The sequence below is a fragment of the Heterodontus francisci genome, chromosome 36 (assembly GCF_036365525.1).
Source record: "Heterodontus francisci isolate sHetFra1 chromosome 36, sHetFra1.hap1, whole genome shotgun sequence".
NCBI classification, from domain to species: Eukaryota; Metazoa; Chordata; class Chondrichthyes; order Heterodontiformes; family Heterodontidae; genus Heterodontus; species Heterodontus francisci.
Window position 1 is genome coordinate 15,658,172 of NC_090406.1, and position 16,888 is coordinate 15,675,059.

Here is a 16,888-nt window from a genome sequence, read left to right on the forward strand (position 1 = left end):
TTCATGCATACATTTCCAAGCTTCATTGAAACTGTCAAGTCCCTCTTTTGATTTTCATCTTTAGTCCCAACCTGAGATAACTTTTATACTTTAAAAAAAAAACTAAGTGACAAGACTGCAAAACCTCATGGATGCAAATCAGAAGAAGGGGATGAAACTGGTAGAGTAAGCATTTGGAAGAGGGAGTAGCAGAAAGCACCAGACTGAGGTGCAAAATGGTGGCCAAAAGTGACTGAATCACACATCTTACTGGTTACTGCCAAGCATATATTTAACAAGGACTAAAGAGGTTATTGTATCTAATAAAAGCTCAGATTTAGTGGCGATGTTGTAACCATAGACCAATCTCATCTCTCAAACTGGACAGTCTGCCAAACTGGATGAATATTAACCAACTTAATTCTTTTAAATTTATAAGTATATGACATAAATTGAAGATGTGATTTGAAAATTGCACATGGCCTTATCAAGACATTTGGAATACAGTGACCAGGTTTGGTCTCTTACTTCAGAACAGATATTAAGCTAATCTGAGAGCACTTGACAAGGGCTACAATTCCAAAATTCATAGGGCTGAGTTATGAAGTTATCAACTGCTGGCACTTTTCTTTCTCCAGAAGAGAATATTAAGTGGAAATTTAATTGAATTTTTCTGAATTGGGAACAAATTTAACAAGTTAAAAATTGACTCATTTTTCTGCATTGTACAGAATTTCAGAACTAAGCTGCATAAATTCAAGCTTCTTAACAAAAGGATAATCAACATATAGAACTCGCTACCAGCATTGACAGTCGTACAGAAAATTTTAAATGGGGTTTCACTCCTGAGATCTGAAAAGGATTCATGGTTATTAAAATGATAGGGATATTTCATTAGAAAGAAAGGAAAAACTGGAATGGGAAGGGGAGATGAACTAATGGTCTTCCCTATATGAAATGTTACCCAGGTAGCTATTTTGTTGTTACAGTCTAAGGTCATATGTGGAATATATCAGGGTTGAATAATATAGAATATAAGGAGATGTTCCTAAATTATTTGTACTATGAGATCATTCCATTTTTCTCCGTCTTCGCATGCAAACTGCTGTAGGCCAGAATTAATTCATTCTTCAAGAGGAAAATAATGGAAAAGTTAAAGATATAATTAATACTACATAGGTTCAAACAAATAAAAGGTAACTTTAAGACTGATATGAGGTTCTCTTTTATTCAGTGATCAAACCTAAAACGAATTCCAGGCAGAGTAGCAGAAGCAAAAATCATGGAATAATTTAAGAAAAAACAGATACAGCAATGCAAGGAGTTTAGAGTTGTTCTGGATAAATGAATTAAAATGGGTTAAATGGCCTTCCCCATCCATAAGGACGTTGTAAACCATCATACTATAGAACTTACATCTCAGAGGGTGAGGAAAAAGATCAGATGCCTCATGGGAAGTGACTGATGGAGTCAAATCATCTGCTGAAGACTGGGTTTCTTCCTCCTCTTCTCCAGAAAGAAGATCTTTAGCTATTTGTTCCTGTAAACAAAAAGCAGGGTTTATTATTTATGTTTATTTATTTAGTTATTCATATTTAAGCAGATTTGCAGCAAGACCTGGACAACATTCAGACTTGGGCTGATACCTGCTAAGTAACATTTGCACTAAACAAGTACCAGACAATGGCCATCTCAACAAGACAAAGTTTAACCATCATCCTTGACATTCAACTGCATTACCACTGTCTAATCCCCTACACCAAAATCCTGGGGGGGTGGAGGGGGTGTCACCATTGTCCAAACATTTAACCAGACCAGCTACATAAATACTGTGGTTACAAGAGGACGGAGGTTGGGCATTCTGTGGTGATTCACTCACCTCCTGACTCCCTAAAGCCTTTCCGCCATCTATAAAGGCACAAAGCAGAAGCGTGAATCAGGATGAGTACAGTTCCAACACTCAAGAAGCTCGACATCATTGAGGACAAAGCAGTCTGCATGATTGGCAGTCCATCCATCACCTTAAACATTCATTTCTTCCATCATCAGTGCACAGTGTACCATCTACAGAAGGTGCAGGATGACAAATCGCCAAGGATTCTTTGACAGCACCTCTCAAACCCGTGACCTCTATAACCTAGGGAAGCAGGCACCTGAGAACAACAGTACCTCCAAGTCACACAACATCCTGACTTGGAAATATACAGCTGTTCATCATCACTGGGGTAAAAATCCTGGAGGTCAGGATTGACCTTGCCCTCACCAATCTGCCTGCCGCAGATGCTTCTGTCCATGACATTACTGGTAGGAGCGACCACTGCACAGTCCTTGTGGAGACAAAGTCCCGCCTTCACATTAAGGATACCGTCCATCGTGTTGTGCGGCACTATCACTGTGCTAAATGGGATAGATTTCGAACAGATCTAGCAATGCAAAACTAGGCATCCATGAGGCGCTGTGGGCCATCAGCAGCAGCAGAATTGTACTCAACCACAATCTGTAACCTCATGGCGTGGCATATCCCCCACCCTACCATTACCATCAAGCCAGGAGACCAACCCTGGTTCAATGAAGAGTGCAGGAGGGCATGCCAGGAACAGCACCAGGCATACCTTAAAATGAGGTGTCAACCTGGTGAAGCTACAACCCAGGACTACTTGCATGCCAAACTGCATAAGCAGCATGCAATAGACAGAGCAAAGCGATCCCATAACCAACGGATCAGATCTAAGCTCTGCAGTCCTGCCACATCCAGCCATGGTGGTGGACAATTAAACAATTAACTGGAGGAAGTGGCTCCACAAATATCCCCATCCTCAATGATGGGGAAGCCCAGCACATCAGTGCGAAAGATAAGGCTGAAGCATTTGCAACAATCTTCAGCCAGAAGTGCCGAGCTGATGATCCATCTCGGCCTCCTCCTGAAGTCCCCAGCATTACAGATGCCAGACTTCAGCCAATTCGATTCACTCCGCGTGATATCAAGAAACGACTGAAGGCACTGGATACTACAAAGGCTATGGGCCCTGACAATATTCCGGCAATAGTACTGAAGACCTGTGCTCCAGAACTTGCCGCACCCCTAGCCAAGCTGTTCCAGTATAGCTACAACACTGGAATCTACCTGGCAATGTGGAAAATTGCCCAGGTATGTCCTGTACACAAAAAGCAGGATAAGTCCAACACGGTCAATTACCGCCCCATCAGTCTACTCTCAATCATCAGTAAAGTGATGGAAGGTGTCATCAACAGTGCCATCAAGCAGCACTTGCTTAGCAATAACCCGCTCAGTGATGTTCAGTTTGGGTTCTGCCAGGACCACACAGCTCCTGACCTCATTACAGCCTTGGTTCAAACATGGACAAAAGAGCTGAACTCAAGAGGTGAGGTGAGAGTGACTGCCCTTGACATCAAGGCAGCATTTGACTGAGTATGGCATCAAAGAGCCCTAGCAAAACTGGAGTCAATGGGAATCAGAGAGAAAACTCTCTGCTGGTTGGAGTCATACCTAGTGCAAAGGAAGATGGCTGTGGTTGTTGGAGGTCAATCATCTGAGCTCCAGGACATCACTGCAGGAGTTCCTCAGGGTAGTGTCCTAGGCCCAACCATCTTCAGCTGCTTCATCAATGACCTTCCTTCTATCATAAGGTCAGAAGTGGGGATGTTCTCTGATGATTGCACAATGTTCAGCACCATTCGCAACTCCTCAAACACTGAAGCAGTCTGTGTAGAAATGCAGCCATATCTGGACAATATCCAGGCTTGGGCTGATAAGTGGCAAGTAACATTCGTGCCACACAAGTGCCAGGCAACGACCATCTCTAACATGACAGAATCTAACCATCTCCCCATGACATTCAATGGCATTACCATCGCTGAATCCCCCACTATCAACATCCTAGGGGCTACCATTGACCAGAAACTGAACTGGAGTAGCCAAATAAATACCGCGGCTACAAGAGCAGGTCAGAGGCTAGGAATCCTGAGGCGAGTAACTCACCTCCTGACTCCCCAAAGCCTGTCCACCATCTACAAGGTACAAATCAGGAGTGTGATGGAATACTCTCCACTTGCCTGGATGGGTGCAGCTCCAACAACACTCAAGAAGCTCGACACCATCCAGGACAATGCAGCCCGCTTGATTAGCACACCATGAACAAACATTCACTCCCTCCACCACCGACGCACAGTGGCAGCAGTGTGTACCATCTACAAGATGTACTGCAGCAATGCACCAAGGCTCCTTCGACAGCACCTTCCAAACCCGCAACCTCTACCAGCTCGAAGGACAAGAGCAGCAGATGCATGGGAATATCACCACCTGCAAGTTCCCATCCAAGTCACACACCATCCTGACTTGGAACTATATCGCCGTTCCTTCACTGTCGCTAGGTCAAAATCCTGGAACTCCCTTCCTAACAGCACTGTGGGTGTACCTACCCCACATGGACTGCAGCAATTCAAGAAGGCAGCTCACCACCACCTTCTCAAGGGCAATTAAGGATGGACAATAAATGCTGGCCTGGCCAGTGATGCCCACATCCCATGAACGAATAAAAAAATGGTCCCTCCCTAATAACACTATGACAGCACCTTTACCACACGGACTGCAGCGGTTCAATAAGACAGTTCAACACAAACTTCTCAAGCGCAATTAAGTACAGGCAATAAATGCTGGCCGCGGCAGCAACTTCCACATCCCGTGAATGAATAAAAATAGTTACATATGCACTTTATCTATTGCTATGACTAATGATGAAAACAAACCACCACCATACATCTTTCCTCAATTACTTGAAAAGAAACACCTTTATAAATGGGATACAATTTGAAAGACTCTCTACTGGCAAGATTAATTTAATGGAATTTGTTGAGCTTGTTAACCAGTTGTGCAATAAATTGACAGTGTTGTCTTACTGGTCCTTCAACCAGATAGGCCAATAGATCACTGGGGTCAAGCTATAAGATGGCAATCCAAGGAAGCATGAGACATTTAAGCCAAAAGAGCAAAGCCCAAGTGAGTTATCAAATGTTAATCAAATTAAGAGGCAGCGATTCAAACTAATTGCCAGACATGAAGCATTTGAGCATTCTTGTTTTGATAAAAGGTAAATATTACATGTCTAAAAATAGAACTGCTACAAATGCACAACACCTGAAAGAGAAAGACAGGTTAATGTTTCAGGTGTAGCCTAAAATGATGAACTGATCAGCCTGCTGTTAATTTTCCACATTTCCTCACCACATCACCTCCCAACTCAGATTTCTATCATTTCTTAAAAAACATTTTACTTCCATGCTAAATTTTCCAGCTGGTTGATACTTTCGACTGATAACATATGAGAAATGATTATCAAGCATTTCACTCATTTCGGCAGGCTCCAAGAAATGTCTTAATTGATGCTGTTAAAAAGTAGAAAATGGTGAAAATTGCCAAGCAATATTTCGAATTTCCACTGCAGGTTTAAAAAGAAACCATGTTTTTTTCTAATCATTCATGGGTTTTGAACGTCACTGGCAAGGGCAGCATGTATTGCCCATCCCTAATTGCCCTTAAACTGAGTGGCTTGCTAGGTCATTTCAGAGTATAGTTAAGAGTCAACCACATTGCTGTGGGTCTGGAGTCACATATAGGCCAGACCAGGTAAGGACAGCAGATTTCCTCCCCTGAAGGACATTAGTGAGCCAGATGTTTTTTTTGACAATCCAGTAGTTTCATGATTATTAAAGAGTCTAGCGTTTTATTCCAGATTAATTGAACTTAAATTCCTCCAGCTGTTGTGGTGAGATTTGAATTCATGTCTCTGGAGCATTAATTTGAGCCTCTGGATTACTAGTCTAGCAACATTATCACTATGCTACCATCGCCCTTAAGCTGATGCAAAGACAGCAGAGTTGTTATAGGGGAGAAAGTGGCAGAGATGCTACAAGTTCCTTTTTAAAGGTATGGATTCGGAAGCAATCAGAAACTTTACCAGCAAACACCATTCCACATTAATCAGGCATGAAATCTGCAATCTACTACCTATACTTAAGAGTCGATTATAGTATGCAAACTTTAAATGTACCCATAGCTCAAAAAAATCACTGATCAGTGATTCAGATTTTTTAGTAACATCAAAAACACCTCATCCACTTCCATCACTGTCTCATACTAGATCTCTCTCAAACTTGTACATTTTCCTTTGATCAATATGAGCAACATCAAGGAAGATCTGCTAGTTTATTATAAAAGTGAAAGCAAATGTTGGGACCAATTTTTGATTGCTTTAAGAAGAGCAGATCAACTCAACTAGAAATGCTTACCTTATCCAGGGTCATATCTGGCAAGTTATCAGCAAGCTCACTGTGTGAGCTGCCCTCACTTTCATGCTCTGAGATTGGATCAGATGCTTCATAACCATAAAGTGCGAGAAGTTCTTCTAGAGGCATATCACTTTCCTAGATAAAGAGATTAAAATAAACATACATGAACTTTGGTTCCTTTTCCCCCTTCTTTAAATGCAAATATAATACACCATAACTGTAAAAGGACATATGGCATAACACAGAGGAGTGAAACCACACAAGGGAAGGCTGGATGAAATCACATTACTAGCCTTTACTTGACAATTTTGCTAAATACAGCCTATACTTAATTCAAATGAGTTGTTTTCGCTCTGAATCCCACTTTGTTGTATTATGTTAGTTAATTTATGGAGTACGGTAACATAGTGGTCCTTACCTGGTCTGGCCTATATGTGACTCCAGACCCGCAGCAACATGGTTAACTCTTAACTGCCCTCTGTGATGGCCTAGCAAATCGCTCAGTTGTATCTTAAGGGCAATCAGGGATGGGAAATAAATGCTGACCTTGCCAGCAATACCCACATCCAACGAATGAATAAAAAAAATGTAAGTTATTGGACGATTTCCTATTTAGTGAAGAAAAGACCATTATTCGGAGTACACTACAGTTGTCTGCCAGCAAGTCGATTGTGTGACTGAAATGCTGAACTTCCAGGGAATTCTTATATCTGCCTTCAATTATCAAAGAAATACACAGTTTTAACATTCAATGAATTCTGTATTTCAGCTATCTTTTTCAAATATATCTTGTAGCTACAATGTATAATCATGCACAAATGATGTTCATTGCTCCGAGTTGGGGAGTGGCAGAAAAGTGGAAACAAAAGATGAAAAGAGAACCAGAACACAGTATACGCTATGACACTCTAGAGTCATACAGATGACACTCAAACACATCTAGTATTGAACAAAATGATACATTAGGCTTATACCTGTACATTCAGGATTTAAAAGTTTAAAAATTCTTAACATGAATTTACCCTCTCCAGATCCTCAAATGATTTATCTGCCTCAGGCGTTTCCTCTTCTTCCTGAGGTGTGTAATTGTGAGACAGGATATCGGCCAAATTGAATCTGTGATCCGCTGAGCCCATTGAGCCAGCTGAAAGACCAAAATCAAATTTAACAATTACATATTCTCTTGCACATATTAGTACAGCTGAAAGAGAAATACACAACTCAATATGAGTTAGGAACTGACGGACATAAAGCAGTAACCCTCAAGTTAATTCACGTTATTTTTTCAAAAAAAATACTTCTCCACATATACATTTTGGTTGTCCTAAAAATGATAGTGTAAAAGCTGCCTGGTAAAGAAATGTAATTTTATATTTATACCAACATAAAATCATAGAAATTTTAAGACACAAAAAGAGGCCACTTGGCCCATCATGAACAACATATTAACCAATCTTTCACTACAATGTACAATGGTATTTTAGCATTTGGAAAACATTTGTGACGTTTAGCCACTATCCTGGTGTGCCCCTTAAGGCATCTGCTCAAATTCTCAGCACATGCCGAGGCAAATTACAGGCTAATTATTGCTGGACAATGCTCAGCTCCTCTCTATGGGAAGCGGCCAGTCTACCTGACTGTTAAAAAAACAGTTCATTTGTGATCTGTTAATGTTCTGCCTGAAATCGAATGCTAAAATCAAAATGTATATATAACTATTCAGGATTTCCTAAACATTAACACTGTTTCCCTCCAACAGCAACTAGAATTCAGTAAACAACAAACCTTGGTTAGAACACACTTGGAGTACTGCGTGCAATTCTGGTTACCATATAAAAAGGATATGGAGGCATTGGAGAGGGTGCAGAGAAGACTACAAGGATAATATCAGAAATGCATGGATATACATATCAGGAAACGGTGAACAGGCTGGGTCGCTTTTCTCTTTAAAAAAAAAAGGCTGAGGGGTGAACTAATTGAGGTCTTTAAAATTATGAAAGTTTTTGATAGAGTGCATAGAGAAAGAATACTTCCACTTGTGGGGAAGAGCATAACTTGAGGCCATCAATATCAGACAGTCACCAAGAAATCCAATACGGAATTCAGAAGAAACTTCTTTAGATAATGAGTGGTGAGAATGTGAAACTCACTACCATAGGGAGTAGCTGAAGCGAACAGTATTGATGCATTTAAAGGGGAGCTAGACAAGCATATCAGGGAGAAGGGAATAGAGGGATATGATGATAGATTTAGATGAGGAAAGACGGGCAGAGGCTCGGGCGCAGCATAACCACTGGCATGGACTGGCTGGGCCGAATGGCTTGTTTTTGTGCTGTTTCTCCTATATCATCCTATGTAAAATAAGTGAATAGAGTTGCATTTGCAATAATGCCTGTGAGGAAAATGGGACTGCAAAAGGTAGATACTTCTAAAAGGATACATGCCAGCAAGAATAAACATGCTGAAGTGGAGCAAATAATTTAAGATTGTAAAAGTACTTTATAATATTGTGGATTTGCATAGAAATGAAAGGAGTGCAGCTTGGACAGAAATTTTATCTTAATGAAGATTTCCTAGTCCACTCAAGGATGGAAACACAGACACTGTTAAGAGAATCCCAGGGCACTTTGCTACTCATGTGAATTACATGAATCACAGATGAAATTGAGAAAAATCTGAAGTCTTGCATGTTTCCTCCAAGTGGAAGACTGCAAATATCACATCAATCAAAGCAAGACTTGCGTCCCTGCTCAGGGAACATCTCAACTGCTGTTGCTACATCTCAATTACAATTAGTAAATTGTCTGTGAACCCATAGTAAGTTGATGTGGAGGGAAGGTCTTACGAGGAAAGGCTGAGGGACTTGAGGTTGTTTTCATTGGAGAGGAGGAGGAGGAGAGGTGACTTAATAGAGACATATAAGATAATCAGAGGGTTAGATAGGGTGGATAGTGAGAGTCTTTTTCCTCGGATGGTGATGGCAAACACGACGGGACATAGCTTTAAGTTGAGGGGTGATAGATATAGGACAGATGTCAGAGGTAGTTTCTTTACGCAGAGAGTAGTAGGGGCATGGAACGCCCTGCCTGCAACAGTAGTAGACTCGCCAACTTTAAGGGCATTTAAGTGGTCATTGGATAGACATATGGATGAAAATGGAATAGTGTAGGTCAGATGGTTTCACAGGTCGGCGCAACATCGAGGGCCAAAGGGCCTGTACTGCGCTGTAATGTTCTAATTCTAATTCTAAAAAAAAAAGTTGATGGATTTTTAAGCATATAAACAAGATGCCAGAGTTGGGCAAAATTTCAGAAACTCGATCCACAGTGCCACATACTGACCAGAGTCCGCAAATGTTTACATACAGGAATTCCATTCTAAATGTTCCAACATTAAGGACGGACATAAAAACATGACTAAAAGTTATGACAACAGAAAGTTAAACAATAAATAAGCAAATGCACAAATTTTAAAATATAGTTGGAAATCTTGCTTCTGTGCAAGAAACAAACAGTTGTTCTCAGTATATTCAAGATAGATGGATAGATTTTTGGATACTAAGGGAATTGAAAAACATGGGGATAGTGTGGGAAAGTGGAATTGAGATAGATCAGCCATGATCGTATTGAATAGCAGACCAGTTTTGAAGGGCCGAATTGCCTGCTCCTATTTCTTATGTTCATGTTACGGTCAAGTGAGGAGTGGGTGAAAGGCTTCCCTCTTTTCCCTCTCCTTGCTTGACCACAACAGGTTTAATTCTTTCTTAAAGCACGTGTACTGGCCAATTCAGTAGGTGTTTGATTACTTACTTGCTATGATCATAACAAAAACCAATCAGACAGGTTTTCTTGAGTTAACAAAGAAAGAGGCAACTTTATTGTACCTAAAGCGAACTAATGATAATAATAAACTATGTGCCAGCTTTCTCTCTCTCTCACACACACACACACACACAAATAGGTTACTGAGTGGGGAAAGGTAATTCGGTTGGTTGGAGTCCATAGAAAAAAAAAGGTATACAATCTATGGAGTTTGATGATTCAACTGGCTTCCAGCTGAATTCGGTGGTCCTGAGGCTTTTAGTTTGAAGAGGTAGATGACTCGTTTGGTGGGTCTCTTGGAGACAGCAATGTGGATGATTTCCACCAACAGGTTTTCTGATTGTAGCCAGAGTATGCAGAGGTGGTCAGTCAACAAGCAGGATTTGAAGCTTTCAAGCTGGAATAGAGAGAGAGACAGAGACACCCCCACTTGGGTCTGTATGTGTCAGAGTCCAGTTGTTTCTCTTTTCTCTGCTGCAGAAAGACACAGCTTAAAATGACAGAAGGGGGAGGGGCTTGTCACATGACAGTCACTCAGTCATTCAAACAGCAGTTAGCAGTATTTCTCTGTTGCTAACAAGAATAGGTAGTTCCTTTAAACTTTCTGGGTCTTGGTTCTTGGTGCGGCATGAGCAGACATTTTGTCTTCTTCCTCATAAGCATTGCAATGCAGGATAGTGTTACAAACTAGTGACCATCCAAAGCTGCCAGCAAAATCATCTTTTAGCTTTTTTTTTTAAATGTCTTTTAAAATAAATTCAGATCTCCAGTCAGTGGATTAAAGAAAATTATCATTCAACAAATCACACTGGCATAACATTCACATGCTCTCATTCTCAAGGTCAAGAAAGTGATTCTTTTTATTCTCAATGTGACTGACATTAAAGCATCACCCCTTGACACTTCTAAAGTTGCTGATGGGGTACGGTGCTGAATAATTCAGAAATCTATGGCTCACATCTTTTCATGCACTCCCATAACCTCTGTTCTTGCCAAACTTTATGGGTTCCACCGTTCCCAGTGTAAGGATGTCAAGGTCCTTGTTCTTATTTGCAAATATTTCATTTAATCACAGAAGTTACAGCACGGAAGGAGCTATTCAGTCCATCGGCCCGTAATCCAGCCATCCCACTTTACAGCTTTTGATCCATAGCCTTGTAGGTTACGGCACTTCAAGTATATATCCAAGTACCTTTTAAACGTTATGAGGGTTTCTGTCTCTACCACCCCTATCAGGCAGTGAATTTTAGATCCCCATCACCCTCTGGGTGAAAAAGTGTTCCCTCGAATGCCCTCTAAACTTCCTACCATGTACCCTAAATCTATGCATCCTGGTTATGGACCCCTCAACCAAGGAGAATAGGGGCTTCCTATCCACTCTATCTATACGCCTCATAATTTTATACACCAATTATGTCTTCCCTCAGCCTCCTCTGTTCCAAAGAGAACAACCCTAGCCTATCCAATCTTTCCTCATAACTAAAATTCTGCAGTCCAGACAACATCCTCGTAAATCTCGTCTGTACCCTCTCTAGTACAATTACAACTTTCCTATAGTGCGGTGTCCGGAACTGCACGCAGTACTCCAGCTGTGGCCTAACTAGTGTTTTATACAGTTCCAGCAGAACCTCCCTGCGCTTATATTCTATGCCTTAGCAAATAAAGGCAAGTATCCTGGATGCCTCCTTGACCATCTTATTTACCTGTCCAGCCACCTTCAGGGATCTGAGGACATGCACTCCATGGTCCGTCTATTCCTCTACATTTCTCAGTATTTTGTCATTTATTGCGTATTCCCTTGCCTTGTTAACCTTCCCCAAATGCATTACCTCACACTTCGCCGGATTAAACTCCAAGTGCCACTGTTTTGCAATCAAAGACTGGCAGGCAAAACAGTAACTGAACTTTACTTTAAAGGCTGCCTTTAAAGAAGAGATAGTTTGGGAACAGTAAAGGTATATTCTCACGAAGGGGAAAGGTAGGGCAAACAAATCCAGAGCTCCCTCAATGACAAAATACAGATTAAGATGAAGAAAAATTGTGCTTATGGCAGATGTCAGGTAGATGATACAACCGAGAACTAGGCAGAATAAAGAAGAATTAGATGGGATGTAAAAAAGCAAATAAGAGAAGCAAAGAGAGAATATGAAAAGAGACTGGCAGCTAATATAAAGGGGAATCAAAAGTTTTTTTTATAGGCATATTAAAAGTAAAAGGGTGGTAAAAGGAGTGGGGCTGATTAGGGACCAAAAAGGAAATTTAGACATGGAGGCAGGGGGCATGGCTGAGGTATTAAATGAATGCTTTGCATCTTTTTTTTACCAAGGAAGATGATGCTGCGCAGGTCATAGTGAAAGATGAGGTAATTCAGACACTTGTAGGGTTTAAAATTGATAAGGAGGTGGTATTGGCTAGGCTAGCTGTACTTAAAATTGATAAGGCACCAGGACCAGATGAGATGTATCCAAGGATACTGAGGGAAGTGAGTGAAAATTGCAGAGGCACTGGCTATAATTTTCCAGTCTTCCTTAGATTCAGAAGTGGTGCCAGAGGACTGGAGAATTGCAAATATTACACCCTTGTTCAAAACAGGGTGTAAAGAAAAGCCCAGCAACTACAGGCCGGTCAGTTTAACCTCAGTGGTGGGGAAGCACCGAGAAACATTAATTCAGGACAAATTAATAGTCACTTGGGCAAATGCGGGTTAATTAAGGAAAGCCAGCACGGATTTGTGAAGGGAAAATCGTGTTTAACTAAATTACTGGAGTTTTTTTGATGTGGTAACAGAGAAGCTTGATCAGGGTAATGCTGTTGACATGGTGTACTTGGACTTTCAAAAAGCATTTGATAAAGTGCCGCACAACAGACTTGTGAGCAAACTTATAGCTCATGAAATAAAAGGGACAGTAGCAACATGGATTAGAGCATGGCTACCCGACCCAGACGACATGTGTCGGGTTCAGATCAGGTCGCTCTTCCGGTCTGGCATTCGGTCTTGGGTCGGGCCTGGTGCTTTTCCTGGCATGCCCTCCGGTAAGTGGCTCCAATGTTAATGTACTTTTTTGACTAGAAAGGTTGTTTAGTTACAATTTTTTTAAGCTTGTGCAGATAAGTAACAAAGTGAAAAATGGAAGGTAGGTTAACTGATGGTCGGGTCGGGCGCGGGAAAAAATGCAAGGACTAGGGCTGGGTCAGGCTCGGGTCGGATGTGGTTCTGTCGGGCTCGGGTCGGGTTTCATTTGCAGACCCAAGCCAGCCTTTAACATGGGTACGAAATTTGCTGAGTGACAAGAAACAGACAGTAGTGGTTAATGGATGTTTTTCAGACTGGAGTAAGGTTTGTAGCAGAGTTCCCCGAGGATCGGTGTTGGGACCCTTGCTATCCTAATATATACTCATGAACTAGACCTTGGTGTGCAGGGCATAATTTCAAAATCAGCGGATGATACGAAACTTGGAAAGATCGTGAACTGTGAGGAGGATAGTGTAGCACTTCAAAAGGACACAGGCAGGTTGCTGGAATAGGCGGACAAGGGGCAGATGCAATTTAATGCAGAGAGTGTGAAGTGATTCATTTTGGTAGGAAGATCGCGGAGAGACAATATAAACTAAAGGATGCAATTCTAAAGTGGGTGTAGGAGCAGAGGGACCTGGGAGTATATGTGCATTAATCATTGAAGGTGGCAGGACAAGTTGCGAGCACAGTTAATAGAGTATACAGCATCCTGAGCTTCATTAATAGGGGCATACAGTACAAAAGCAAGGAAGTTATAGTAAACTTGTATAGAACACTGGTTTGACCTCAACTGGAGTACTGTGTCCCGTTCTGGGCACCACACTTTAGAGAGAGTACAGAAGAGACTCACGGGAATGGTTACAGGAATGAGGAACTTCTGTTACATGGATAGATTAGATTGGCGACATTGGGACTGTTTTCCTTGGAGAAGAGAAGGTTGAGAGGACATTTGATAGAGGCATTCAAAATCATGAGGAGTCTGGACAGATAGTTAGGAACAAACAGTTTCCAGTGGTGGAAGGATCAAGAACAAGAGGGCACAGATTTAAGGTAATTGGCAGAAGAAGCAATAGCGACATGAGGAAAAACTTTTTTAAGCAGCGAGTGGTTAGGTTCCAGAATGCAGTACCTGAGTGTGTGGTGGAGGCAGGTTCAATTGAGACATTCAAGAGGGAATTGGATTGTTGTCTGAAAAGGAAGAATGTGCGGGGCGATGGGGAGAAGGCAGGGGAGTGGCACTTGGTACATTGCTCCTTCAGAGCCAGCACATACACGACAGACCAAATGGACTCTTTCTGTGCTGAAATAATTCTGTGATTCTGTTCCACCCACCTGACTAGTTCATTGATATCTTCCTGCAGTCTACAGCTTTCTTCATCATCAACCACACGGCCAATTTTTGTATCAGCTTTAAACTTCTTAATCGCACCCCCTACATTCAAGTCCAAATCATTGATTTATAACACAAAAAGCAAGTGACCTAGTATTGAGTCCTGTGGAACTCCACTAGAAATAGCATTCCAGTCACAAAAACACCCACCAACCATTACCCTTTGCTTCCTGCCTCCGAGTCAATTTCGGATCCAACTTGCCACTTTGCCTCGGATCCCATGGGCTTTTACTTTTGTGACAGTCTGGAGCACTGTGTGCAGTTCTGGTCACTGCACTATAGGAAAGATGCGATTGCACTAGAAAGGGTACAGAGGAGATTTACAAGAATGTTGCTTGGACTGGAGAATTTTAGTTATGAGGAAAGATTGGATAGGCTAGGGTTGTTTCCTTTGGTACCTAATTGAAGTGTATAAAATTATGAGGGGTATAGATAGAGTGGATAGGAAGGCCCTATTCCCCTTAGTTGAGGGGTCCATAAACATGGGGTATTTTTCTTCTTCTTTGGCCTCCTTGTCTTGAGAGACAATGGTTAAGCGCCTGGAGGCGGTCAGTGGTTTGTGGAGCAGCGCCTGGAGTGACTATAAAGGCCAATTCTAGAGTGACAGACTCTTCCACAGGTGCTGCAGAAAAATTTGTTTGTCGGGGCTGTTACACAGTTGGCTCTCCCCTTGCGCTTCTGTCTTTTTTCCTGCCAACTGCTAAGTCTCTTCGACTCACCACACTTTATCCCCGTCTTTATGGTTGCCCGCCAGTTCTGGCGATCACTGGCAACTGACTCCCACGACTTGTGATCAATGTCACAGGACTTCATGCGCGTTTACAGACGTCTTTAAAGCGGAGACATGGACAGCCTGTGGGTCTGATACCAGTGGCGAGCTCGCTGTACAATATGTCTTTGGGGATCCTGCCATCTTCCATGCGGCACACATGGCCAAGCCATCTCAAGTGCCACTGACTCAGTAGTGTGTATAAGCTGGGGATGTTGGCCGCCTCGAGGACTTCTGTGTTGGAGATACGGTCCTGCCACCTGATGCCAAGGATTCTCCGGAGGCAGCGAAGATGGAATGAATTGAGACGTCGCTCTTGGCTGACATACGTTGTCCAGGCCTCGCTGCCATCGAGCAAGGTACTGAGGACACAGGCTTGATACACTCGGATTTTGTGGGTAAGAGGTAGGAGGTTTAAAGGGGATTCAAGGGGACATATTTTCACCCAGATAGTGGTGGGGATCTGGAATTCACTGCCTGAAAGGGTGGTAGAGGCAGAAACCTGTAATTACTCAGTCTACCCCTTTTCTCCTTTTTAAACAATGTTAGTGGTCCTCCAGCTCTCTGGCACCAAGCCAGTAGCCAGAGAAGACTGGAAAATGATGATCAGAGCCTCCACTACTACTTCTTTTGCTTCCCTTAACACCCTAGGATACATTTCATCTGGGCCTGGGGGGATTTATCCACTTTCAAAAGGTGTTAAACCCCTTAATACGTCCTCTCTCACTATGTTAATTTCATCTAATATTTCACACTCCTCCCTGATTGCAATGTCTGTACTGTCCCTCTGTTTTGTGAAAACAGACGCAAACTATCCATTAAGAACGATACCCACATCCTTCCCTTCCACACATTGGTTACCCTTATGGTCCCTAATAGGCCCAACTCTTACAATGTTCTTCTGTTACTCTGTTCCTCTTACTACTGTTCTCGCTGCATACTGAGATCCACAATCAGTGCCATGCACCGCCACAGGCCCTACTCTTTCTTTAGTTATCCTCTCTTTATGTATTTAGAAAAAATCTTTGGGCTTTCCTTGATTTTACTTGCCAATATTTTTTCATGCCCTCTTTTCTTTCCTTAGTTTCTTTTTAATTTCACCCTGCCATTTTTTATACTCCTTTAGGTTTTCTGCAGTATTGAGCCCTCTGTATCTGTCATGCCTTCTTTTCTTTATCCTCTCCTTTAAACCCCTTGACATCCGGGGGCTCTGGATTTGTTAATCCCACCATTTTTCTTTAAGGGAACATACTTGCTCTGAACTCTCACTATCTCTGCCTTGAATGCCTCCCACGCATTTATCTTCAAGTAGCTATTCCCAGTCTAGCTCCATGACATCTCAGTTTTGTAAAATTATCTTTTCCCCAATTGAGAACTTTTATTCCTAGTCTATCTTTGTCCATTCCATAACTACCATAAATCTAACTAAATTATGATCACTTCCACCAAAGTGCTCCCCAACTTTTACCTGCCAAGCTTCATTCCCTAAAACTAAGTCCAGAACTACCCCCTCTCCCGTTGGGCTTGCTACAAACTCCTGAATGCATTTTAAGAATTCTGCTCCCTCTATGCCTTTCGCACTAATTCTATCCAGTTAATATTGGGGT

The 16,888-nt window shown here is 41.9% G+C and overlaps 1 protein-coding gene across 5 annotated transcripts in view; it reads right to left on the reverse strand.

The window, feature by feature from the left end:
* The window catches only part of LOC137351611 (mesoderm induction early response protein 2-like), a 101,759-nt gene that overhangs the window by 68,092 nt on the left and 16,779 nt on the right, over positions 1-16,888 (reverse strand). For 4 of the 5 annotated variants that reach the window (XM_068016218.1, XM_068016219.1, XM_068016224.1 and 1 more), the window contains 3 exons: positions 7,308-7,429; positions 6,286-6,420; positions 1,396-1,519 (listed from right to left, as the gene is read on the reverse strand). In XM_068016218.1, coding sequence (XP_067872319.1) covers positions 1,396-1,519; positions 6,286-6,420; positions 7,308-7,429 — 381 coding nt within the window. Of the gene's footprint in view, positions 1-1,395; positions 1,520-6,285; positions 6,421-6,703; positions 6,893-7,307; positions 7,430-16,888 lie in introns of those variants that run through there. The other variant, XM_068016223.1, reaches the window with a different exon arrangement.